At 39.7% G+C, this 25,626-nt stretch overlaps 2 protein-coding genes and 2 non-coding genes across 15 annotated transcripts in view; 3 read left to right on the top strand and 1 right to left on the bottom strand.

Moving 5' to 3' along the window:
• Window positions 1-311: 311 nt before the first annotated feature.
• On the top strand, window positions 312-7,727 carry LOC124305399 (uncharacterized). 3 transcript variants are annotated; one of them, XM_046764786.1, is made up of 6 exons: window positions 312-588; window positions 3,745-3,824; window positions 3,923-4,723; window positions 4,800-5,028; window positions 5,139-5,229; window positions 5,313-7,727. In XM_046764786.1, the coding sequence occupies exons 2-6, from the start codon at window positions 3,773-3,775 to the stop codon at window positions 5,421-5,423; spliced, it is 1,284 nt and encodes a 427-aa protein (XP_046620742.1). In that variant the 5' UTR covers window positions 312-588; window positions 3,745-3,772; the 3' UTR covers window positions 5,424-7,727. The 3 variants fall into 3 exon arrangements, with proteins under 3 accessions (XP_046620742.1, XP_046620743.1, XP_046620741.1); XM_046764787.1 differs by lacking the exon at window positions 312-588 and adding an exon at window positions 938-959; XM_046764785.1 differs by lacking the exon at window positions 312-588 and adding an exon at window positions 2,258-2,313.
• On the top strand, window positions 1,302-1,374 carry Trnar-acg (transfer RNA arginine (anticodon ACG)). The gene has a single exon. It is a non-coding gene; the product is annotated as a tRNA-Arg (tRNA).
• A 518-nt stretch (window positions 7,728-8,245) lies between the features above and the next one.
• LOC124305397 (diacylglycerol kinase eta) overlaps window positions 8,246-25,626 on the top strand; it is a 33,791-nt gene continuing 16,410 nt past the window's right edge. For 3 of the 10 annotated variants that reach the window (XM_046764776.1, XM_046764775.1, XM_046764774.1), the window contains exons 1-9: window positions 8,247-8,840; window positions 8,957-9,526; window positions 9,689-9,823; window positions 20,507-20,587; window positions 24,300-24,507; window positions 24,601-24,737; window positions 24,837-24,928; window positions 25,058-25,188; window positions 25,274-25,442. In XM_046764776.1, the coding sequence (XP_046620732.1) occupies window positions 9,179-9,526; window positions 9,689-9,823; window positions 20,507-20,587; window positions 24,300-24,507; window positions 24,601-24,737; window positions 24,837-24,928; window positions 25,058-25,188; window positions 25,274-25,442 (1,301 nt within the window). In that variant the 5' untranslated portion in view covers window positions 8,247-8,840; window positions 8,957-9,178. Of the gene's footprint in view, window positions 8,841-8,956; window positions 9,527-9,688; window positions 9,824-10,943; window positions 12,418-18,541; window positions 18,651-20,506; window positions 20,588-23,708; window positions 23,947-24,299; window positions 24,508-24,600; window positions 24,738-24,836; window positions 24,929-25,057; window positions 25,189-25,273; window positions 25,443-25,626 lie in introns of those variants that run through there. The other 7 variants (XM_046764769.1, XM_046764771.1, XM_046764772.1 and 4 more) reach the window with 6 other exon arrangements.
• Trnat-cgu (transfer RNA threonine (anticodon CGU)) lies at window positions 21,970-22,041 on the bottom strand. Its single transcript has one exon. It is a non-coding gene; the product is annotated as a tRNA-Thr (tRNA).

The raw sequence follows: 25,626 nt of genomic DNA on the forward strand, positions 1-25,626 counted from the left end.
AATTGTGGTGAATCAAGTACAAATCCACCTGAAGAGCTCTGAGTTTCGCCGGGGCAATACGAGCCGCGTGCTAACACGACAGCAACGAAGTTGTTCGGAGCGCAGTGGACTGTACTCTGATTTGTCTATAATTAGGAGGCAAGTATAAAGCATATCTTTATAAGTCTATGGTATAAAGCTCTGCCGTTACCTCTGGTACTGAGAGCATGACCACTAGATGGCGGCTCCCTAGGCCCACCCACTCGTGGCAACACACAGGTGGTTTTCTGCGCACCTGAAGACGGGCATGCGCCTGTGGCGGAGGTGGAGGTGGTGGTAATTTTCATATACACAATAACAAAATGGCGGCAACAGCGAGTCAATTGACGTTTCGCGACAGTTTTCAAGAGTCGTATAACTCGTGCGTGTCAACGCGAGTTCATTAAATGCAAGAACACACGCGCTTATGCCGCAATGTTGTGCACCGCGTATTACAGTGACAATGATCAGGGTGTGAAACACATCCACGGATACTTTTAACCCTGCTGTTCCCGCGTGTGTACAGCCTGACGACAGACAATAATATCATTATCGATATTATACCTCCAGGTAGGATTATTTTTCGTGCGTAATCATTGTTGTTGCCAGATTTGACTATCTTATCTCAAATCTTTTTCTATCTGCTTTATAATTACCGTGAATTTAGTAGGATGGACGGCCAAATTTCATATTCACACAAAGCTGTGTGAAGGTTTCGAGTGAATTGAGTAATATTTATTTAGCGTATGTGTGTATACCAATTTTTATCCAATAGAACATAGATCGAACGACATCCAGCCGTCCGTCCGCTACCTTCTCTCTCTCTCTCCTTGTTTCTTTCTCTGTCTCTTGATGACTATTTTTACCAATTGTTTATTTCTCTGGTCTTTCTCGTTCTATTAACGTATTTACTGACAGCTGTAGCCCACCAACTGAACTAGGTACGTACACCTGTGATATTGTTCGCTTTTTTAATTCAAAACCGATTTAAAAGCGAAACAGATTCTCTACAGCCTGCATAAAATACATAATTGTTGCTGCTAATCGAGTTGGAAATCTATCGACATTTTCAACAAATTCGAATAGAAAATACGATTCAGGAACAGCGTAAAAATAACTCGCCTATACGTCCATTCGATGACGCGTAGTTCGAATTTCGTATACGTAACACGCGGTGTAGATCGTAAACGATTCGTTTCACGTTTCTGCGTAATAGTTATCACCGGCGTGATATTGGGCCGGTCGTCATTTGTGTTTCGCCACTGCTAGAGTGTCCCCTACAAGGTCCTGTGGCGCAACGGATAACGCGTCTGACTACGGATCAGAAGATTCCAGGTTCGAATCCTGGCAGGATCGGTAGTTTTTTTTCTCCTTTTTTTTTCTGTAGACACACACGTTTTAGCAGTAAAATCGACGATCCAATGGTTAGCAATTATTCTCAACTATTCTTTCCTCCTTTCTAAATATCAATTCTCTAAATCGTTTTCTAATTCATCGTTGCGGGTGAGAATAATGAATCACCCGGTATGAACGTAACGGATCAGTTGAATTGTTTCGACATCCGCGTAAAGGAACAAACAAAGAGCACATCTAAAGCGTGCCGGGCAAGAAGATTAAAGCAAAGAAGGAGCGGCGGTGCAGTTTTAGTTACAACTATGTACATGTCACGATTCGCGTCGACGGTTTCGCCGCGGTCTCGGATTTAAGAGAGCATGACAATTCAGCCTCTCCCGGTTCCTGTACACGATATATACTCCCGTAACAACACCAACACCGATTAATAGTCGTCAATTTTATTAACGATAAGTGTGCACGAAACTAACAGGCTTCTTGACTTAACGGAGTCCGTAGAGCAGCGGTTATTCAAGGGTTTCGAAAGCAACCGCGCACCGACGGCTGTGCTCGTCATGAAAATATGACGTCATGTGCGTCAGCCTATCAGAGTCACCGATTTCGAGAGACTAGAGAATATAATACGCAAAAACGGACGGTAAATTCAGTTTTCCATCATGGAATCGACGAGTCGAGAGTTATTCATTTCGTCTTTGATTATAGAAACATCTGGTTACAGCGAGATTAACAATTTTACATCCCCGAATTATTTATAACACCGAGAGATATAATTCGCGCAGTGGCTCTCAGCTGGCTATTTGAAGCCGTGTAATTATTATAACTCGGGTATATAACATCATACCGATTGTGTGATTCCGACATAGTGATTCACTCGAAAAGTTCCGTTTCGGGTGTGACGAATATGTCATATTTATGTATCGTTTGTGCGATTATTATTTCACGGTACAGTTTGTGGTTTAAATAGATTTACAATTCCAGAATATTTTAACGCCCCTCCCCCCACATGTAAAATAGGTATTCATCATTGAAACTCACTCGCGGCAGAAATACAATAATTGAGAAAATTTATCTCCGTTTTCGATTCTATTGTATCATTTCAGGGTGGCGACAGACCTGGAAAAACCAGGAAAACCGAGAACAGTCACGGAATTTCATCTATAGGGATAAGTCAGAGAATTATGATGGTCCGTAGGCAAAAAACGCACTTTTTTTATAAACCGATATCAAACTTCAGCTGTGTATCGTAAATTCAGCTAAGCTAACTTTCGGAATGGTATCGTTAAATTTCTAATTATTCGTGTGAATCGAAGCAATACTATATATGTGTTTTTTAGATCCATAATTGTACATTCAAGGTGCACAACTTCTGGAGCTTTTGTTTGTAAAAGCTGCCCAACATTACCTAAGTTCTGTGGGAAAACGTCGGGGAATTCTGAATTTTTTGACGGGAAAAGTTAGGGAATTTTATTTTAGCAAAATTGTCGTTATCGTGGTATGAATTATGCAGCTTAATTTATATCTATATTCATACTGTTTTCGTGTTAATTAGGTATAATGCAGGTATAATTACAGAGACGCGCAGCTTATACCGAGGCAGCTGCTAGACTGAAATATCTGCATCAACTGCACTCTAACGCGCGATGCTTTAAACTTTCTTTTTAAATTATTCAAGTAGCACGACGAATCAGTCTCAGCAGTGCAGACTTATTGTCTACATTACACATACCCATGTAAGTTGTAAAATTTTCCCGCGTTTGGAGAAAATAAGCGAATAGACGTGTATTCCACATTATAATCACGAGCAACGTGCATGCGGATGTAAAAAATACACGATCCGAGGGTTCGGCTAGGAGTTGTTGGTATTGGTGTAATAATGTAATGTGTATGATACACATAAACCCGCGCGCGTATTTCATTTGGCTTCCGGTCGACACAGTTTTACAAACATCATTATACATAGGTAGAGGTATATCCTCCTTCGCATCGTCATGTCCAGCTATACATTCGTATATTTATATACACTTAGGCGTGTTTCTCCGTGGCCTCGATATTATTATACATATATGTATGTATGTATTGCACGTAGGCATACATATCATGTACACATTGCACACGTTGCGATTAATCCGATAATCTAATATATATTTTTGCGCTTCGGATCGCATTCGATAGACTCGGTACAGTCTGGGAAAAGAAATCGAAACGAACGCCGTAAGCTATACTACGTGACCTTGAAACAACCTGGAAACATTAATTATGAATAACTACATATTTAACGCGGTTATTAAATTAATCATCGTTGCATGTGTAGACAAAAGACTCCCGCCTGATCCGTAATATTCTAATATTGAGGAATATTTTTAATTTGCGCAGGAGTTCCCGACGCGATTCGAATGCCGCGATGACCCTCCACTGGTGGATGCATTGGTTTTGGGTTACTCTGCGATTTACCGGTGAGCATGATCATTTCGCATTGATAAGCAAAAATCGAATACCACGACTGCCAGGGTAATAGGTTGCTCGCTAAACAGATTCTTTCTTTATATTGCAGTTATTCTGGGAGCTCCTACAACGCAGTTCACGACGGCTTTAAAAGTCCAGGAAGACCGCGGTGTTCGTATTCCGGTGACTACGGTGACGCCGATTTTACCGGGTATAAACAATGTCACAGGGGACATTTATCAGGCGTCTAAAGCGGCGGAAATCGAACCTTTGCGTCAGGATAAAATTCCCGTGCGGGTTGATGCCGTTTCGAACGAAACCGCGAATCCCGGCGAGCCGCGAAATCTTCTCGCCGTAATTATCAGACCTGATAACAACAACGATAACGGAACGGGAAAAGGAATTAGCAATAACTTATACAAGGAAGAAAAGCGGAAGAAGGATGGGAGAAATTCATCAGTATTAAATAACCCAGGCGATGAAGAAAACGCCGTCAATATACAAAACAAGTACAATAATAGCTTGAGAAGTTTATCTTCGTCGTTGAAGAAGGACAGTAAAATCACGTGGATTTTGAACGGCGGTAACAAAACGTCGCGATTGACGAAAATTACTGGAGACAAATTCAAGACGACGGATGATTACCGGAGAAAAAACAACACCGAGGATGAGGAGGACGATCGTAATCTGGCGGTACTTCCGCTTCGCGTGAAAGACGCGGAGGAGGAGGAGGACGGTGAAGAAACGACACAGACACCGTCGACTACTAATAGGTTTAAGCTGGTCTTAAACAGAACTAAATTTATTCCTTCCACTAATGTTAATGATGATAATGACGAGGTCGAGAATCTGAGAGACGACGAGGCCGTTGAAACGAGGATGATAGCCACTGCAGCTTCCATTCTACAAGGTAAAATAACTGCGTGAATGCGTGTTTTCTCGTTTGAAAAAGATCGGTTCTCAATTTACACAAATTCTAATTCCAGGTGCCGTTAGCGAGTCGCCAAGACTGAGCAGAGCGAGAAGCGCCTTTGCCGGAGACTATCAGCAAGAGGAGAGAGACAAAAGGCCTGACGAACAGGCTCAGGAAAGGCTCGCCGAGAATTCGGGAAACGCGACCGCAAACGCCATCGACGTCGCCGCCGTCACTGGAAGCTGTTTGGCCACGCTGGTTTTACTCGGCACCATGGGTAGTCTGGGTTTCGTTATGTACAGGTAGATAAATATACACGTACATCGATATCTAGCAGGAAATAACACAAGAGTTGGTAAATTTTTACGTTTTCCTTCTTCTGGTTAACTTGAGTTTCCTCTTTCATTCACAGACGAAGGTATTTGAATCCGCCTCAAACGCTCAACAGTGACAAATGCAGCAATCCGGACAGCTCGGGTTACATTGACGATTCAACCATCAGGGTAATTGCTATTACTATGGTGATATTTCTTCTATAACTAGCAATTGAGACATATTTTCTTTCCTTTGTTTTGATGGACAATAGGATAACTCGGAGGAAATGTACAGCCTGGACAACGACTCATTTTTAAACTCGCTCGAGGCTATGACGATCCAAAATTATTGGACTGACAGTGTCAAGCACACGAAATTGTGAAACAAAGAGGTAAGGATAAATTGAAGACGTTGTTGATGGAAAAGTTTTAACCATCAATTCCTCGAACGTGTGCAGTCGGTCAATTGATTTTACTTACTTGTAGAATGTCAAAAACTGATTGCATAGAATATTTTAATATTTGTAGATTGTGATGAGCCGCAAGTATTAGTAGAATGATTTAAAAAAGATTATTGAGTAATTGATTTTTTTTCTTTACATCCTGTTAATTTTTACTGTTTTTCTTGCAACTCCTAATGTTTCTATTCAATTTTTTTCCGGAGAACAGGAAAAATTCGCGCTGTTATATATCTTTTTTCCTCTGTTATTTATTTTTTTTCATTTATACACCACTTTGGAATAGAAACACATATAGCAATAAGAATGTTCACATTCCGTAAATATTACGTATTGTCATACGTTAACATGTAAATAATAGTATTCGTCCATGAATCACCAATGAACAAATTTTTTATCAACATACGCAATGATTATTAATCATGACAAAAAAATGTATTGACGTATGCAAGCAAATTGTATAATTTTGCACGTGAATTTGCACTTGTATGTTTAGAAACGAAAAAAGAGAATGAAGTTTTAAATATACCACTGATCTATTACAAAACAAAAAAACTAACTGTTCTTATTATTATAATATTTAATATACGTGGGTGAATAAGAAGAAAAAAAAGAATAGTGCAATAGAACGAATAGTTAGAAGGAGGACGATGTGACTATATTATACATGCCGCAAATACCATATGAGATCCAATAAATTATAGGGTGGATAAGTACAAATAAGATTTCTTTTCTTTTTTTTTGTTTTTTTTTTCTTAGAGTGTTTTGAAGTAAACATAGATAACGTTGCGATTCCTAATCTTTTAAATTATAAAAACAGTCTTCTATCTCTGTTAGTCAGGTGTAAACGGTTCACGGAGTATTGGACCTTTATCATTATTCTTTCTTTCAGGTCGACATTGTACGAATAATAATGATATTTGTATTAATAGTAATAGAATTATGGAAGCAAACTATTTTTCAATTCGGAATTCGTTGCCTTACTTTTCTTCTTCTTGCAATGAGCGGTAAAAATATAACGGGTATTGTATACATGATACAGACATAGATTTTTATTCTCTTACATCACTAATCTTGTTATAACTGTCAATTGATTAGTAACTGGGAAAGAGACGTCGCAATGCTTCTCTCTATAGAGTAGACATATGAATTATAGAAATAAAAAACTTGAAAAAAAGTATTATGCTAAATACCGTAGGTATTAGAACTGCACGATTAATCAATCGATTGAAACTATATACCATCATGACGATTAATCGTACAGCTCTAGTAGGTATAAAATATATTCTAAATACCTATAATATTTAATTCTAGATTGTAAAGTTTACTTTATTTAATTATAACTATTATTATCGTTATATTTATCTTGCTTATAGTAATATTTATTACTGTTATTACCACTTACTATTAATCATCATTGTAACTGAATATTAATGAGAGGGAGCGAAAAAAAAACGACAAAAACATCGGACCAAAAAATACCTACATAGAAATGTAGCTTTGAAAAAGCCTTTATTACGCACATATCCAGAATGTTTCATTTACGTCTATGACATTTATATTTCTTAGCAATTTAAATGTAATAATATCCATGATGCAATGTAGTTATCCACATAGTATTATTCGTCATAGTTTGAAATTTTTTTGATAAATTAGTTCAGCCGTTCTTTTTACATATGTTTCACGGGGTTGTTACAAATCTGATGAAAAATGGGAAAACATCGAAAATACGAGTTTTCAATAACCTTGCTTTGAATTTTTGACACGATTCAGCGATCCTTTTGTCTCGACTATTGTCTATTGTTGTAAGTTTTCCCAAATGACAAAAAAGAAAAATTAACGAGTGAAAAAAAACAATCCCCACTCGTAAATTATATTTCTATGTTACACAGATGAGAACTCTCAGAAAATCAATTGTGATAGATAAAAGTAGCGCATACAAATAACTATATAATAATAATAATAATAATAATAATAATAATAATATTAATGATAACTAAATGCATAGGTAGTGATATAAATTATGAAATTAATTGATAAGTAGATTTTAATCACCATATCTACTTAATATACGCATGTACACACTTACAAGTAAACCTATGACCGCGTTATCATCGCCGCATCGTTCGGCTTGTCTATCATTTCGTTTTGTCTCGTTTTGTCGTATATGTTGTGAGTATAATTGAATTAAGGTTGTGAATACATTAAAAAAAGAAAAAGAAAGCATCACCGCGTGATTACATTCATAGCATTGATCAATGCATGCGCGCACGTAACATGCCACTGTAAATTTTATACAGCTATGACAGTTTCGTGTTAATTATGTATAATCGAACTGTACAATTACATGTAATAATCACGTATTGTATAGTACATGTAATAACGTATGTCATGTAAATAAATTAAATGGAAAGAAAGCAAGAATATTCGAACAGACGCTTGATTCACGAAGCCGCAGATACGGCGAGACCACTGATTTCGTGGGCGAGAAATTTGAAGCAAAAGAAAACCCAAAAACGTCAACATATTGACTGATTCTTGCCAACTAATAAATTACCGGCTGTCAAACTGCCACAGTTACCGACAAGCAATGTACGAATAATATTTTCCGTTAGAGCCCCTTGATGGTTGTTTTAAACAAACACAGTGTATTTTGTTTTGGACAGATGGCGGGTACTGTACAATTCGATTCGTTTGAACTCTAGGCGCCCGAGTCGAGCCGCTCTTTTTTGCCAGTCTCCATCGTTGGGTTAGGAATTGAATAAGGGCCAAAGACACGCCTCCGCGCCGACAAATTCCACCCAGATAGTCTTAGCTGTAGTTTGATATTCTGCCCTAATCCGCTGTTACGACCTTACGCGTAACACAGTATAACATCACAGGTATCAGGTGATAATTACAAAACTGCATGAAATTTTGCATTAATAATTACGCTCACGACACGTGGTGACGAACCAAAAGTGCAGTGTAACCATCTTTCACAACCAAAGAAGATTGTTTTTTTATATCATGTACGTCGAACATGTAACGCATCCGTGTATTACACCTGTTGTAACAATTCTGAACAGTACTTTTGGTGGTGATAGTGATGGCAATGGCCTTGATGACGATAAACTGCAGTCGAACGTCGTCGATCGTGATTATTAATCCCCGATTAAATTCCACGCTATAGGCCGTAGGGGCGGTAATTAATGTCACTATAAATTACAACTGATCGAGAGATTGATCCGAGTTATGAATTCGAAGATTTCGTTACCTGGACGTCGCCTATGGCTGACCTATAGCAGCCACCAACTTGTTAAATCAAGGGCCGAACCCGCACGAATCGTACGTTATCACACGGTATGCGTACGAAATATCACAGCTTCAGCCTCCTCCGTCAAAGCTGTTGATGTCATTGTTTACATGTGTAAATATCCGCGAACTATGGACTTACGTACGCTTCGTTTCTCTGACAGGATATTTACAACATGAGGGACTCGGGCGTTGATCGAGGAGCGGCGCAGAGACGCCGTAATTGCAGTCAGGACGACGACGAATTCGTCGTCACCGAGGATTGATAAGCGTGCGGAGAATCGACACATAATATCATCGGCTGCACAGGCAACAAACTAACAGCATGATGACTGCGAGGCAAGGGTAGCACAAGGGGCTGCTGCACCTTTCATGGTGGGCGGGAAATGGAGACCGACGTATCATCCGCAGCAACATCATCGACCGCGGTAATTACTGGGCGAAGGAATAGGAGGAGGAGAAACGGGATCAAGGAGATTAAGGAGAACACAACTAAGGATATTAATGTCAATAATAAGGAAGATATTAATGACATCAGCTGTGATGATGATGATGATGATGATGACAACGATGATGATGATGATGATGACGATGATGAGGATGACGACGATGACGACGAAAATCGGGAGGAGAATGAAAATTATAACAGTGGTACCGATCCCTCGGGAATAATATTTTACGACCATGAGGAACGGAAATTAGGCACCCGGGAAGAGATTGAAGATAATGTTCAGGTAATTCCATAATATATATCGAATTTTGTGTTGATTAAAAAAAAAATAATCATTAAGTGCTTGACAGATTTCCCCTAAATCTGTCTTTCAAATTTTCGTCCGATTCATTTCGCAGCTCGGTTCATTTTTACCACTCTCTGTTTTTCCCATGAGGAAATATAGACATCCCTGCAGGAGGGCGGCGGCTGCTGTACCAAGGAGGGATTCCTCTTGAAACAAACATGGTCATTCCAGCGGTGGAGGAGGCGGTATTTCAGATTGAAAGATCAAATGCTTTACTGCTCGAAGGACGACGAGGTGAGTCTACGGAATTCCTTTTCCATTATAGCGCGACGGTAACGTCTGAACGCAATGCGGGTGTACAACGCGCGATGGAAAAGTATGGCTCCATATATACCGGCGAGCCGTGGGTGGTCGACCAAAAACACTCAACTTACTCAGCGTAGCGTAGTACAGCGTAGCGAATAACTCATTTTCGTCACCACGCAACGCGACGCGGGTGGCGCGGCCGATGCGCCGTGGGGTGCACGCGAGAGCAACCGGACGCACACGGGTGTCGACCGCCTGTCGTCCGGAAGTTTCAATAGGCGTGAGATAGACAAAAAAAAAAACTAGGGATACTTTTTCCCCCTTAGGCCCCTAGTTCCGACGCTTCACAATGAGAAATAAGTGTGATTCGTATTTCGGCGATAAGCCTTAACGAATTTCACGCGACCTTTCAAACTTCGATGACTTTAAACGAAATCAAAAAAGTAAAGAAAAAAAAATGGGTTAATTCCTTAAGACGTGAATCTTTGCGGAAAATTGTTGGTAGGTGACCTTTCATTTTCGATCCGTATCTCTGACTGGGGATTTCTTGAAAATTTTTTCACAAACTGCAAAACGATTCGCAATCAGCCGGATTTAGGGATGAAAGCTTGTGAGAAAAATCAAATTTCCGGCATGCGGCGTACGTGCCGTGAAACCTTCTTCAAACTTTCCCAACTTCCGATTACAAAGCTCTACCATCCACCCCAATTGGTATGTAAGATTGTGAGCGAAAATTATTATCTTTCAAGAAAAGAAGAATCTATCAGTTCTTTTAAATGAATCCTCGATAACGCGTCCATCTCGCTTTACATATTACAGTTTCACTTGCGATCTTCTTATTCCACCTGTTTTTCCTCTGCCTTTCGCTTCCTCTCTATTCTTTCACTTGACTCTTCATAAGGAAACGACAGAAAATCAACGATGCAACAAAATCATAATTTACACCCGGTGAAGATGAGCATATAAATAAACAGGGAGGGAAAAGGCGCAGCTGCTGTCATCCGTGGGACCTGCGCGTTGTCGGTTCGGCGCGCAAAGCCAAGTTGGGATCGTTCGATCTGTCGGCCCGCGTCGCAGGGCTGCGAGGCGGGTAGGCAGTCGGGCAGGCAGAAAGAGAGTAGCGGCGGTCAAGGGGCCGTCTCTCCGCCGCTGCGTCGGCACTCGCGATAACTTGGCTGTCGCGATCCCGCCGCGAAACCTGTAACACGTCGCACGCACCGCGGTCAACCGACAGACGCGAGTTTTGTTGCACTTGGGGGTATCAACGAATTGCAACGAACCAGCCGACTACCCGATTCGTCTGGCCCAGCCACCGCTGCGTGTCTTAATCTCAACCCCATAATAATTCATGATATACCCTCACTGTATTTACGTGTATACGTCGCGTTAAACCTGCGCAGATATCGCCTCGTGCGGAGATAAACATATAAAATAAATCTTAAATTTCCAAACTCATTAATTGATAATCGACTCTTTTCTTGTTCTACCACCGTAATTGAAAACAAAAGAAAAAAAAACAACAAAATAAAACAATAAACAAACTGTATTTCTAGAATTAATGTTATAGATTATCACAATTCTAGTATAACGGCACACAGCTAATTATCTATCGTTAGTTATGAAGCTTGTAAAAATGGGAACAAACGTCTGTAAGAAGCGAGTACTTAACCAAGCATACTAATAACGTCTACAAACTTACGTTAATACGATATATGTATATACATATAATATAATACCACACACATTGATGTGTGTACGATCATCGACGATTGACAATCAAATTCTTTCCTCTTCATATATACAAAAACCAAATGTATACAAATACATAAATTAATGATAAATTTTTTGACAGACTTTTTTAACGTCATATTTCGGTATATTTTTGTTCGAACTTTAAATTTGTCTACTTCCTCATCGTCTTTGGGTATAATAAATGGTGATTATGAACTACTGAAGGCCGTGCGATAAACGTATATAATCGTAACAGTTTTACCGATTAAAGTACGCAACGGAAAAGGGAAAAAATCACGAGTTGATAAGGGATAGCTTTGGATCGTTTTATTTAATTTCGTTGCTCGGTTTCTATGTTATTCGATATGCACAAAACTTCTTCGGAGCAAAAATTATTTTCATGTAATAAGCCTTACAATGTTGGTAATAAGTAAAATAATGAATAATCATTGAGAGGTATTGAAGAAAATTAATTAAACTGTGTATATTATACTTGGGAACGCGGTTCAATAACTAAAATGATTAATAATAATTAATGGTAATATTGATAGTAACGACGAATGTAAGCATTCCACTCGACAATCACTTGAAGGGTCTTTACATCTAATATAGGTATATCTATAATAATAACAGAGTAATAATAATTATAATTGCAATAATAATAAGTCGAATTTATGCTGCGCGTGTCCAAAAATAAATTGAACTTAAAACGCGGAACATTAATCAATGAAAGCCGAAAAAATATTTGTAACTTGTAATCCAGGAGTGTAATAATAACGATAAACATACTAGAACACATATTTCATAAATTTTGACAACGAGCATTCCGAATAAGACTCGGCTCTTATATGGTGAGTTTATCGTTCTGAGTAATACCTTTTGTTTACAATCTATTATTGCCAGGAAGAATTACATTGGAACAATTTAAAAAAGATTATTATATATTCATTCAGTTACTATTTTATTTCACTTCATTTTTCATCGTTATTATCAACAGTCGAACTTGGACAGATTCGCTGTGTCCACAATCTGAAGTTGCTTGCGTTTATACCATTATTTTTTCTACAAGAGTCGGAAAGAATGATTGATGGATGGACTTATAGCTATCGGCACGATACAGATTTCCTCTGTACTGCATAAAGTTGATATAATACCTGCGGTACATACGAAAAATCTCATCTTTCAACGTTCAATAAAAATTTAAATAATCGCGTTGTCGTTTCGAGAATAAGTGAAAACATCATCGAAATTGAATATCAAAACTAGAATTTTTTTTCGATATCCCCACGGATTTTCCCTTGCTGTTTGTCTTTTTATTTTATTATTATCCTTGTTCTATTCCCAGAGGAAATACAGCAAAAATTTTTCGACTAGCGAACCGTCGCAACGTTCGTACGAAGAAGTGATCGGGATGTATGAGGCAGAAAATTGAATTGCGCAGTAAAGAAAAATATAATTTTTCCGACAACGCGGCTGATTCTTTCACGATTAACCATTTGCCAGCAATCATACATTCGCGTAAGAAAAAAAATCTTGCAACAGAATCATCTATTGAATAAACTCCATGGACAAATAAAGCTACTGACAATTTTGTTATTTAAAAAAAAATTCGAGAATAATGATAAAAAATAAAAATCTAAGTTTGTACGTCGAACTTGAAGCAATAGCTTAAATACATCTATATATATGGCATAAATATATATATATTATATATACGCAGATCAAGTGGGACATAGTCGAAGGATCAAATGTTCGCACGAAATGCCTCATATATAGGTATAAGACGCATGTCTCATAAATGTGGTATTATACCGGGATATTCGTGTACATAGGTGTGCAGGTATATGTATACATAAGCCGCGGCAGGAGCAGCAGCAGCAGGGGATGCGGCGGTTATCTCTTGACCTCCTTTCAGCCACCGCTCAATATACACGCGGTATACTAACGTATAATACTATACTTATACTATAACACATGCCAACTATACCGTAATACACGAAAAAAGAGATTGAGAGGGCGAGACGAGGAGCGATGCAACGCTACAGGGGCGGGAGGAGGGTTACTCTTGTTTAATTCTCACAAGCGTCGGCCTCTTCCTTCGTTCTATTCATCTCTCTATCCCCCAGATTCTAACTGCTACGACCACCAACACCACGAGCAGCGGGAAATGAAAGGTCAAAGTTCAGCGGTTACGAATTCGGGAAAGAGGTCAAAGGGTTGCGGAAAATTTGAGAGAGGGATGACTGTGAGGTATATCTATAAAGTGACGCTCGATATGTGCCTGTCATTCTCTTCCTCGATGTAGAAAGGAACCGGAATTAATATAGGTATACTACCACAGCTTACAGGGATATAAAATGAGCGATATACATTCCCTGGGACAAGAAGAGAGATAATAATAATCGTCATGGAACGTCTCGCCGCGGGTCTACGTCGGAAAAAAAAAAACGAGAAAACCTCGATGAAAACAGAGACCCCTAAAATTCAAATCAGTGGATCGATGGTTTCCGCGTTTCCTGATCTGTTTTACTGACAGTAGGTGTCGGCACGCGGTCGGTGAAACAGCGCTATGATCTATATCCAGTTTCAGCCCCGGGGGACACCCTGAGGAAATATTATCAGAAGGGAGTACAAACAACAAGCACCGTTATCTATAATTAAAATCGTTGGCTAGCCGCGTGTACCGTATAATATGACTTGTAGATAGACAGATATGCATCGCGTTTAAACTTGCGGGAGGAGCGCGTGTGCGATGTGAAATTTTTTAATTGAATTAGCGAACGGTGTTTCCAATTCTCGGGTAGAGAAACGCACGTAACGATGGTATCGGTGTTTCTCTGTCTGAACGCGATACTGCCCTGTTTGGCCTGCGGAATAAAAATCGATCAATCTACTACGTGGGGCGTTTTATTGGGGAACACTCCGTTTACTCTCATCGACGTTAGCAATTTAATCTCCGGGTTTGCACCCTGGCACTCGGTTCGTATATGAATATATCGTAACATGTCTCACAATCAGTGGCATTCTTGCCTTGCAGGTCGACAAAGGTCGAAAACGACGCTCGACCCGTTATGACTTCGCCGACCAGCTTTTTTCGATTCAGAAAATCTTTTTAAATAAAATGGACAGATAGATAGATATAATTTATAGCATATATGTATAACATACATTGCGTTGTACAATAATTTTACAGAAAGTTAAGATCACACTGTAGAAACAAAAAAGAGTATCAAGATTTAACTTGAAAAAAAGAGAAAAAAAAAGAAACGCACGGACACAGGAAATAAGTGGATTTTGTAGTTCGCCAAATACCCTGGAAGAGAATTTTCGTGCGATACCGGGGTAGCTGAAGGCGTCAGCATGTCGTTATTTACCTTTAGAGTATCGCGAAATTTTATACACATACTAGACTATGTACGTCAGGTGTATACATACAGTATACAATATACACCCTTGTACCTCAGCAGAGGGATTTCCTACTCCGGGGATATGAGATCACATTACTCATTCGTTTTGCTCTACTCTAGCGTTCGCGTCAAAACAAGGCGTTAAAATATTTTACCTCGGCCGACGCCCCAAGAAGACTGTGTTGCTCCCGCGTTGCAACAGTATAGTAATTCAGTAATATTATATCGCCGTTGGGCGCATTCTATGTAGCTATTCTTCTCGGTTCTTGTATTATTTTACTCATTATTATATGATACCTTCACCTTGCTTACGAGAATTTTCTCATTCGGACGGTAAAAGATTTTGAACAATGAAATAAGGAGAAAGAGTAATACACATGCACGCAAAATTCGAACGAAACGTCGCAACATTTTCGCGTTGTTAGAAATCGATGTCGGAGTTTCGGGGTTTTTTCCGATCCGCAACGTATGAATGTGTATGTGTGTCTGCGAGTGCGAGTGTACTGCGACTCTTGAAAATCATTTTCGCTCACAATTAACTGAGTTTGGATCCTCGAGGAAGCCTTGACGGTATTGTGACGCCTCTTCGTTTCACCCCTTAATCGTTTCCTTCTGTTCTGCGATCGACTCAACCGGCCTGCATTAATGCCAACGTGCATCTCTGAATAACATTCTAGCCACGTGAAACTGTGAAACAAAAACACGTAACACCCGTATTTCATAATTAATATAATAGCCTGCGCAAAACTCCTGAAAAAGTCGGGTATCGTGTATTTGATATTTATTTGCTCGTTTGTTCACCCTCTGTGTTATCGATGATTACCGATGCGTCGGTAAAACAGTACTGGAGGTCTACCCGGTTGCCGAAGCTCGGGCAATCAAGAGCTACATGCATTTTTTCGCCATATTGCATTGCGTGCCGATATATTGCCGGTTTTGTGGTTGCCATATTGAATCTTACGACGATATTACGATCTGATACGTGTAGAAGGGAAAGCGGATTGCCGTTCACCGACGTTTTAGAATAGACGGAGGAGTAGCGGCAGCATCAACGTCAGTGTCAGAGCCGCCCTGTTTTCCAACCCCTCGTTATCCCGGCTGTCTCTCTTATCAGCCACCTGATCCAACCCTCATTCTTCTCGTCCTCCTTTTCTACCGTCATTATCCGCTAGGCAGCAGAGAGAGACGCTTTACGTCGGCGAATAAATCTCGACGCGCTGCTCGCTCGCTCGCTCTTTTTTTTTTCCTTCTTCCTCCACTCTGCCTTCAAAGCCATGGAGGAAAGTGCTCTCGTTGTGTACCGAACATGATTGGTTGTGTTCGAGCGGGCGTTGAAATTTCACGGTTGAAAGGCAAATAGGTGTACCCATGTATGCCTCTGTGCTGCATGTACAATTCTGGATCTGTACTTATACTATAAATACTCTTGTATGTACTGTACGTACGTCTTGCAACGTGCACTCATGTATCAACGTATCGGATACATAGGTATATTTAAGGACACGAATAGCATACAATGTACTCTATACAGAGTACGTGATATGTAGGGTATAAAATGTTGTATACCGATGACGCTGCTGCTGAAGTTGAATTATAAATTTCGAGGCATGCAGGATTCGATTAGATATTGATGATTCTTTAGATACCCCTGGTACTGTATCGAATAAAAAAAAAATTGATGAAAAATGGAAGATGGCCGTTGAAAGTTTGAAGAATGAGATCGTGGTAGAACGGGAAATTAGAGAATCATTCAAAATTCAAGAATAGCGAAAGGCTTGCCATTTTAATTTCATCGCCATCGACCGGTATTTATACACTTCAGTGTTCTGCCCCTCGAGATATTAAAATCAATCCCCTCTCGTCCTCACATATCTAAATATAATACGTATGTAATACGTATGTAATCTTCTGTTCTCCACCAATTTTTCTTCTCTGTTTTACTATATCCTTACCTATTTTCTTCATAACAAATTTACTGAAACCCGAGGCCTGGGTTACATTATTCCAAGAAAATTTCCAGCTAGTGTATCGTGTGACAATGATCAATAAATTGTGTTATCATCCAATGAAAGAAAAAAAAAGGCTAGAAGGCGTTCTTGGGCAATGAATGCGACGCTGTGACGCCTGGTTTAAAGGCAACCTAGCAATCGCGAGAGATAGCCGTTACGTTATTTATTAGGGCTTGCTGAACAACGATGCTGGAAATGCAACATATTGTGTCTGTCTCAACCCTACTGGGTCACTGGGAATGAATTTCACTCCAAAAACTTTTTAAATTTCTCGTAAAGTCCCTTAGTTGTGGAAATCGGCCTCTCGGCGCCATTCTTCATGCAAAATAAAGGTCTTTTTTCTACATTTTCGGCAGAGACTTTCTTTGAATTCGCCGATGCTTCACAGTATTTAAAAAATCAATTTTGGGTAGGAAAACTGAGAGAGCTTTTTCTGCGATCCTTAAACAATGCCTAGATATTTTTTTCAGATTCTCAGAACTCATTTTTGAAGCAAAATATCACGTTTGGATTGAATTTCACCCCGCATGACCGTTATACGATTCTACTGAAGCGTGATTCATTAGTGTTAAAGATATGACCAACTTCACGGTTGTCAGGGCTTTAAATATAGATTAACATAAAGATTGTCATTACGTGAAAGCGAAAAGGAGGGGATCAGATATCAAAATTGCGTGTAAAAAATCGGCAGCGCACTGTGCGAATCGATGTAATTGTGTGTACACGTATTTACAGATTGCTACAGAGTAAGCAACTCTACATGCAGATTGCCTATCATTCCGTTCCACCCATTATACTCGATTATCAACAGGTCATTTCATTCTAATTACAGAAACATCAAGTCGCAATGGAAAGTTGGTGGTAAGTTTCGTCGGGCTTACATTGTGTTCACAAAATGAGCTAACCGAGAGTAAAATCTGAAACTCGCTGCTCTGTCTTTGTAAATTTTTTTTTCCTTTCTCGTTTTTTTAAAATAATACGAAGGAAAGTAAGAAACAAAAGTTAAAAAAATCGTGAAAAATGCAGCAAAAAAGATACGATGACAAAGAAAAAAACTGTCAAGTTTTGCAAGGTGAGCGATTTTTTTTCCAACGTGGGTGAACCGTGTTTACGTGATCTATAAACGGAAACTTATTCCTGCTGATTTTTTTTTTTTTCTCTTTTAGTCTACGTTTACGTTTTTGTGTGTGTATTTTATTTATTTTTTTCTTTCTTCCTGTTTCTATCGAACGGAGATAATAAAGCTCGAATGACGGAGGCGCATTATACACTGAAGCGTGCTCTGCCGAGAGGGAGTAAGGGGGCGGGGGGGAAGGGACTGTTATTGTTAGACGTTTGTTTATTGCATCTGTTGGTGGTGCAGAGAACGTTTCTCTTTGTTATGTAGGTATAGGTGCGAGAGAACGCGGCCGCGAAACTCGTTATATTCCATCATCAGCCTCCACCTTACACCCACCTACCCATCCATACGTCCATCTATACCTATACCCTATTCTATCCGGCGTGTCGCGTTATAGTTCTCGTGACGGTCGTCGTTCCTCACAATCAGTTTCGCACTGTCGTTCCACGCGACAAGTCCAACCCGTCACCAGCTCCTCAACCTTCGGTGCATCGGTTGAACACCTATCAGTACCTCATAATTGTTCTTCGTTCTCGCTGCTGTAAATGGTAAATGGCGGTCCAGTGTCATTTTCCTTTTGTTCATTATTGTTTTCTTCTCGCCATCCTTCTTTCGATAGTCAATTCCCTGCAGTGTGAATGATATTATTCACGTATACCTGCAAAGTTCACGGGGAGAAACGAGTATAAACAGACAATATGTGTGCGGCATCGGAATCAACCACGTGTACGTATCACCATAGTGCAGCCAGCACACTGCTCTGATTTTCGAGATTAAATATTTTTGAAAATTATTTATTGTACTCAAATTGGGTCTCAGGTTTCTCTCTTTGGCCTTCTTCTCATGATTTTGCCATTTCATAGCAGAGGGCATTGCACGCTTGTCGTCGACACCTCATTTTATTAATTTCGTATAAATCGTAGCAGTAGTCTTCAAATTCCGTCAGTTTTCTATAAGCCGTAATAGAACATAACAGAACGAATTGTATCTGTAATCATCACGTGCAAATATTTAATCATCGCACCGAAAGCTTGTTTTTGACGAGTGGATCACGAGGCAGACGTGCAGGCGAGACGGCGTCTTATATTATACACCTATATCGTTTGGTAAAAGTTGCAGACCAAGCAGTATTACAACAGCAACATTGCACACATATTATGCACGTGACGTATGTATTTAGCCGCACAAGCGTACAACGCATATAACCGAAAAACAATTCGCAAGCCATCAACTCGCCCAATCATCCTGAGGGAGGAGATTGCAATTCTATATTTGTCGAGTGTATGTACAGATTCATATCGGTACGTTATGTGCACATGTACCTGCGTACGGCACAAGGCATTCGCATAGCGTATGTACGTACACAGAAAGGAGAGGATATGAGAGAATAAGGGAAGGGAAGAGAAGGGAATTGAAAGAAGTAGAGTGGAATTCTATTATTAGAACAGGGGGCGCGTGCTAACCGATTTTATACCCTCCCAATGCGAATTGTTGGCACTCGCAACGCCGCGTCGCAGCAGCATCGACCGTTCACTGTTCTTCGTTTTGAATATCCCGCGCTTTTGTCTCCCTTCCAATACCGCGCGGGGATTCCCCCGACTGGTTGTCAGGCGCTTCCTTCCGTACTTCGCTGTTTCTATCTCCGAGTTAGCCTCAAAGATTCGGAAGTCTTTATAGAAATTCGATGGAAATTTCTCGATTTCAATATTCTCTCGCAAACGGAAACTCTTCGCCTCAACTGTCAAACTGTTACGAACAGTTTCCAACTCCCACACGCACCCGTGTAATCGAATGTACCTTCATTGTACTCCAGACACCGAGTTTCCCGAGCCTATGCAGAGACTGCACAATAAACAACAGCCAATTTTACACTATTTAACTATCGGTTCTGTAGCTCAACAGGAGACCGTAATGAACAAAAATTAGAGGCTCGTTTTGCAGTTAGTTTATAAATTCTCTGCGAATCGAGTTACATGAGCGATAGATTTTTTTACAGCGAAAAAATACGATAGGCCAATGAAAGAGTGATTTATTGTTCTGGTAACCTATAATCTTGTTTCATTGCAGCTCATGTAACGAGTCTGTGATTTATTGAAATCAGTGAAACGATACACTTCAGGAATTTAAACAGGATTATTTCGTAATGTGATCTCTCTTTTTTTAACAGTTGTTCTTGCTGAACTTGATCTTTAACGTCGATTTCGTATTCTTTTTTACTATTTCGTCGCAACTCACATTTACTGCTTTCTTTTTAACGGTTATTATTTTTTTTGTTCAGTAATGGTATCTCAACGAATTGAATATTTTAAAGCATATAAAAAGTGTCGAAGCTCAGAATTTTCTTGCCTGGTCAGAGAATAATTAAAGGGTTAAAATTAAACTGTCATTTCACATTTTGTTTTAGGCTGGCATATTTGACGAGATTGAACTGACCGATCTGACGTTCGCGGAATGCAGCATTAAGAACGCGAACCACAGTTTTCAGGTATTTATCGTCACCTATTTCATTTTGAACACGTATATCTATTGTATTGCATCTGCATGCGGTGAACTGTACTACCGATCACATCTCGAATCGCATTAAGCGCGAAGTTTGCTGTTGTGCGTAAAATAAAAAAGAATTGATACAAAATTTATGAAACCCATTCCATCGTTTCCCCGAATTACCTATTTTATAGAATACGAAACTTGTACAGCTGATCAACAGCAGCGGCTCTTCTAGCTTTTATAGCTAATTCATACTTCGGGTTGATGGGTTGGTTGAATATCATTATTGTCGTTGTTATGATTATAGATTTACATTGTTATCCTTGTTATCGTTATTAGTGAGGCGAAGTGAATAAAAACGACGATCTCTTTGAGAGACCTGCGTGTTTTTGACAACGTTGGCTCAAACGATCGATCGCTGTCGTTGTCATTGTCCTGTATTTACTTTTAAATTGTTTTAATTGCGTATCGCTAATGAAAACGGAGCAATTATCATTATTACTCCGACTATTACTTTCCTCAGTGGGCCATTATCTTTTTTATTCATACGCATACGAGGCGTGGCGATCAACGGTGTTTTACATTTATCTTAATTAATTAACCAATTATTTAATTGACTAGTACGTATATATACTTATACGTATACCTATACATGCCTGCGTATGTACAATGTTTTTTTTTCATGTGATTACGTATAATCGATGCATGTGGATAAAAAAAATCACATGTACCTATAGGTGTATCTCTGAAACGACAAGACTTGCAAATATATTAATGATACGAGGTGAAAAATATAGTATAACGACGCGATAAAACAAGGGATCGATTGTTTTAATGAAAAAAACGTCCTTTTTGTGTACACAAGCGGCGATGACGCGGAAGGCAACGAAATGAAGGCAGAAAAAAATTAATTCAATATTTAAAAGAAAAAAACTTAGTTATAATAACATGTAACTACCCGATAATCGTACTTATCAGTTTTAAACTAGGATTGGATGGAAGTATATACCTATGATCTTTATGTATACACGTAGAGAAGAGAGCATGCGTCGGTTTATCGTTGATACACGCCCTGATTCGGGTTCCGCAGACTGTCGCGTAATTATATTTCGCTATACTTTTTTTTCATTTATTACAGAGAAAAATCTAAGTTATTTTCACCTTGTTAATTGTTTGTGTAATCTTTACTACCTATATTGGAATTTTGTTTCGACTCGCACCGATCGCTAACTGCAACATATTCAAAAGTATCTACCGAATCAAAGCAACTGAATGATATATCAACAAAGTTTTTGTTAAAAGATGAGAATACCGAAAGAAAAAAAGCTGCCCACGTGTTTTTAGCCGCGACAAGTAATGTTATTGGAATCGAAAATAGATTGCCTCCTGTGAGGTTTGAACTCACGACCCCTGGTTTACGAGACCAGTGCTCTACCACTGAGCTAAAGAGGCTTCATATGGTTGCCGTCGTTTGTCGTCACAATTTAATCTCACGATGATTCCGAGGCGACTTGGTCATCTGTATGATTTTTTTTTCATGTTTCGATGTTATAAAATATAAAAGTGACGTTCGCGCTTCGACAGAGTCATTATTGTACCGTATATTACGGAATTTGCTGACAACTGACAGTCTAAAACGACGATGATCGTAGTATTCGTCAATTTTCAAAATTTTTTCAATTTTGATTACCGATACATAACAATGATTGCGTCGTAAATTTCTGATTCCACTATTACCGACACTTCGCACAGTCCACTCCGGTAACTTTGGTTTTCAAAATTATCGACACGAGATATCAACAACTTCGTCTACTTATCGATTGATATTTCACAAAGCGATGCGTCTTCGTGTGTGAATTTTTCACGGGCCGATGGATCATGCGCGATGAAAACTAGGACAGCTAGCAGAAAAAGAGGCGGCAATCCAATATAATAATTAGAAATGTAAAAAAAGACATGTTAGTCAGTATGCATAAAAGATCGTTGAATTTCGACACCCCGTCTGCAGCCCGTGTCGTTCTTCCACCTCGTTGCGATCGACGACGTTACCTAGTTACATCTAATCGGTCCATGTTGCCTGTAGCCGCTGGCTTGATGAAAAAGATCTCTGTTGTTCCATGTATGTAACAAAATTCTCGTGAAATACAGGCATTTTAGCCATGTAAATGAATCGATCGATTGATTTGGGAGAACCGAATGTCTCGTCGTAGAAAAAGAAGAAAATTTAAAAAAGAAAAACATAAAACAAATGAGAACCTGCGAAAATAAAAGTCACGAAAAACAAAAGCCTGCCCACAATTAATTCTCACATCTACACTCAGTGATCTACACGTATGATCTATCTTCAGACTGACTAAATGCCGCTTCCGAAACAGCAACGCACGCGATCACGATTTAAGGTACACAATACATAGAAACAAACGCGGATCGGTGTGCCTGATTTACATATCTGCACGTCGAAACACGCGTGCGTCCGAACGATATTACAGCGTGACTTAACCTAAGCTTTAACCCAACGCTTTAGCGTGATGCGCCCATAGTTGAACTTGTACCCAAACGACTAGCAAAATTAACCTCGATCTAATCCTAAATACCATCTGAGCCTAGACCGGATTCAAACCCAAGTAATCTTAAAATCCAACGCAATCTTAACCTGCCCTTCGCCCACGATATGTAGTACACAGAGTATAACATATACTAATATATACTCCGTGTGAGGAGCCGTGGTATTTACACGTGTGACCGATGTTGCTGTTGATTATGGACCCGCGCGGTCGGAACTTGAATCGTAAAAACCCAACCGACCCAACTTAACCATGTAAGCATTTTTCAGGTTATGCACTTCTCAGTTTAGGTAACACATGCGTGTGATAATTATTGTATGCATGCGGGTGGCGCGGATGCTGCCATAATTATACCGCCGCCTACGCAAGCCAGGGGGGGGGGGGCAATTTTTTATCAGACAATCTGATTTTTATTTACTGTAATGAAAAATAATGATTAGAGTGGGAGCAATAACTAGAGATAGAGGGAGAGAGAGAGAGAAGGAAAGCTACAGCGACAACAAAGGGGGCACAGGGAGAAGAGAGGCCGTTGTTATTATCCTCAAATATCTTACCTTGAATATACCTGCCCACTATTGTTACTGTTTTTATTCTTACTTCTATCATAATTGAGTTCTTCTTACTAACCGCTATCATTTCCCCTCTCTTTCAATACTATTCTCATAATTATTGTTGCACAGTCCTTAAACCTTTTTTCATTCTTTCACGTCGCTTGCCAGACATTCCATGTAAAATGAATCTCAATGTTTTTGTCACCCTGATGTGCCGCGTGCTCTACATTGCCTTTTGGCAGGTTTGTTCATTTCCTTTGATGGTGTCTTTTAAGAACAAAGATATTTAGAAAAAGAAGAAAAAACATGTGAAGAAGTAATATAAACATTTGTAAATTGACCTAAAACTGGAACCCGAGGTTGTAAACGATTCCAAAAACTTTGCTTGTAAAGAAGGATGGGGAAAGAGTTCCTTGAATTGATGGACCAACTGTTTTTCCTTTTTCCTATCGTTCAAAGATCCAATCGTTATTGACAGAGTAAAGAAATTGTACTTATTCTCAAGTTTCTCCCGAGATAAAAATTCAAATATTGCAAGAACCTATTAACACTCGCCACAAAAGAATAATTCAGAATTATAACTGATTGATTCCAGGTGATCACACCGTTCAGATCCTTGGTTCTCTGTGGCGAGAGCAGACGAGAGATGGAGGAGTGGTTGAGCGCTCTGCGAGCAGCTGGCGAGGGCAGATCGCAGAGCGGTGAGCCGGGTCCTGCCGAATTGCTGGGAGGGAATCACCATTGGTACGCAACCAGTCACGCAAGACCGACGTACTGCAACGTCTGCAGAGATGCACTCTACGGTAAATCGCTCGTTATTCTTCTGTGAAATCGAAATCGGTGCACCTTGTAACTGCAAACCTTCCGTTCCATTCTTGACATTGAGATTGCTTCAGGCGTCACGTCACACGGTCTCAGCTGTGAAGTGTGTAAGTGCAAGGTGCACAAGAGATGCGCGGCAAAAGCGATCAACAACTGCAAATGGACGACACTCGCTTCCATTGGAAAAGATATTATCGAGGATGAGGATGGGGTAATAATATATTGTCTTGTTTTACTCGCTTCAGTCGAGTAGATTTACTGGTCATAAATACATATGAATATTCCCTGTTGTTATTTCTTTTTTCCATAGAATATCACAATGCCTCATCAGTGGATGGAGGGAAACCTACCTGTTTCGTCGAAGTGTTTTGTGTGCGATAAGACCTGTGGCTCAGTTCTCAGGTATGCAAAACTAGCCTGAGCAATGCTTTTATCAGTTCATAACCTGCATATTTATTTATTTATTGAAACAGATCCTTATATCTAGTCTGATTCCTGATCTTTCGAATTTCCGTTTCGCTTTTCACATAGGCTTCAAGACTGGCGATGTCTCTGGTGCAGAGCAACGGTCCACACTGCCTGTCGACCCGCCATTTCTATACGATGTCCGCTGGGGCCTGCCAAAGTCAGTGTCGTGCCGCCGACGTCACTGCACAGCATTGGTAGACATGTTTATCCTCTTATTCAGCCACTTATCAAATTTTATCTTTCATCATCAAATTTTTAAAACGTCCAAACGTCTTGCAGGAAGCGACGAAGCTTGGGAGGCGGTGAGACCAACAGGCTGCAGTCCGCTCCTCGTTTTTGTGAACAGTAAATCTGGTGACAATCAGGGAGTGAAGTTTCTCCGGAGGTTCAAGCAGCTGCTCAACCCGGCGCAAGTCTTTGATCTCATCAATGGTGGACCTGGACTTGGGTAAGCAGTCAACGATCAATTCTTAGCAGGGACTTTTATCATCCTGTGTAGGCAGAAGAAAAATAGTTGAGAATTATTTATTTTATTTATTTTATTAATTTTCTTATTGCTTTACTGATTCTCGCTCTTATGTCAATAGGCAAATCACATACCAATCCGAGTATAAGATTAATGTAGTCCTTAT

The sequence above is a fragment of the Neodiprion virginianus genome, chromosome 5 (genome assembly GCF_021901495.1).
Source record: "Neodiprion virginianus isolate iyNeoVirg1 chromosome 5, iyNeoVirg1.1, whole genome shotgun sequence".
Lineage (NCBI taxonomy): Eukaryota > Metazoa > Arthropoda > Insecta > Hymenoptera > Diprionidae > Neodiprion > Neodiprion virginianus.

Bases quoted from the DNA above. Each gene is read 5' to 3' on its own strand.
- LOC124305399 (XM_046764785.1), top strand. From the start codon at position 2,273: ATGTCATATTTATGTATCGTTTGTGCGATTATTATTTCACG. The intron at 3,825-3,922 runs GTGAGCATGATC...TTTATATTGCAG, and splicing joins GGTTACTCTGCGATTTACCG to TTATTCTGGGAGCTCCTACA. The intron at 5,029-5,138 runs GTAGATAAATAT...TTTCATTCACAG, and splicing joins CTGGGTTTCGTTATGTACAG to ACGAAGGTATTTGAATCCGC.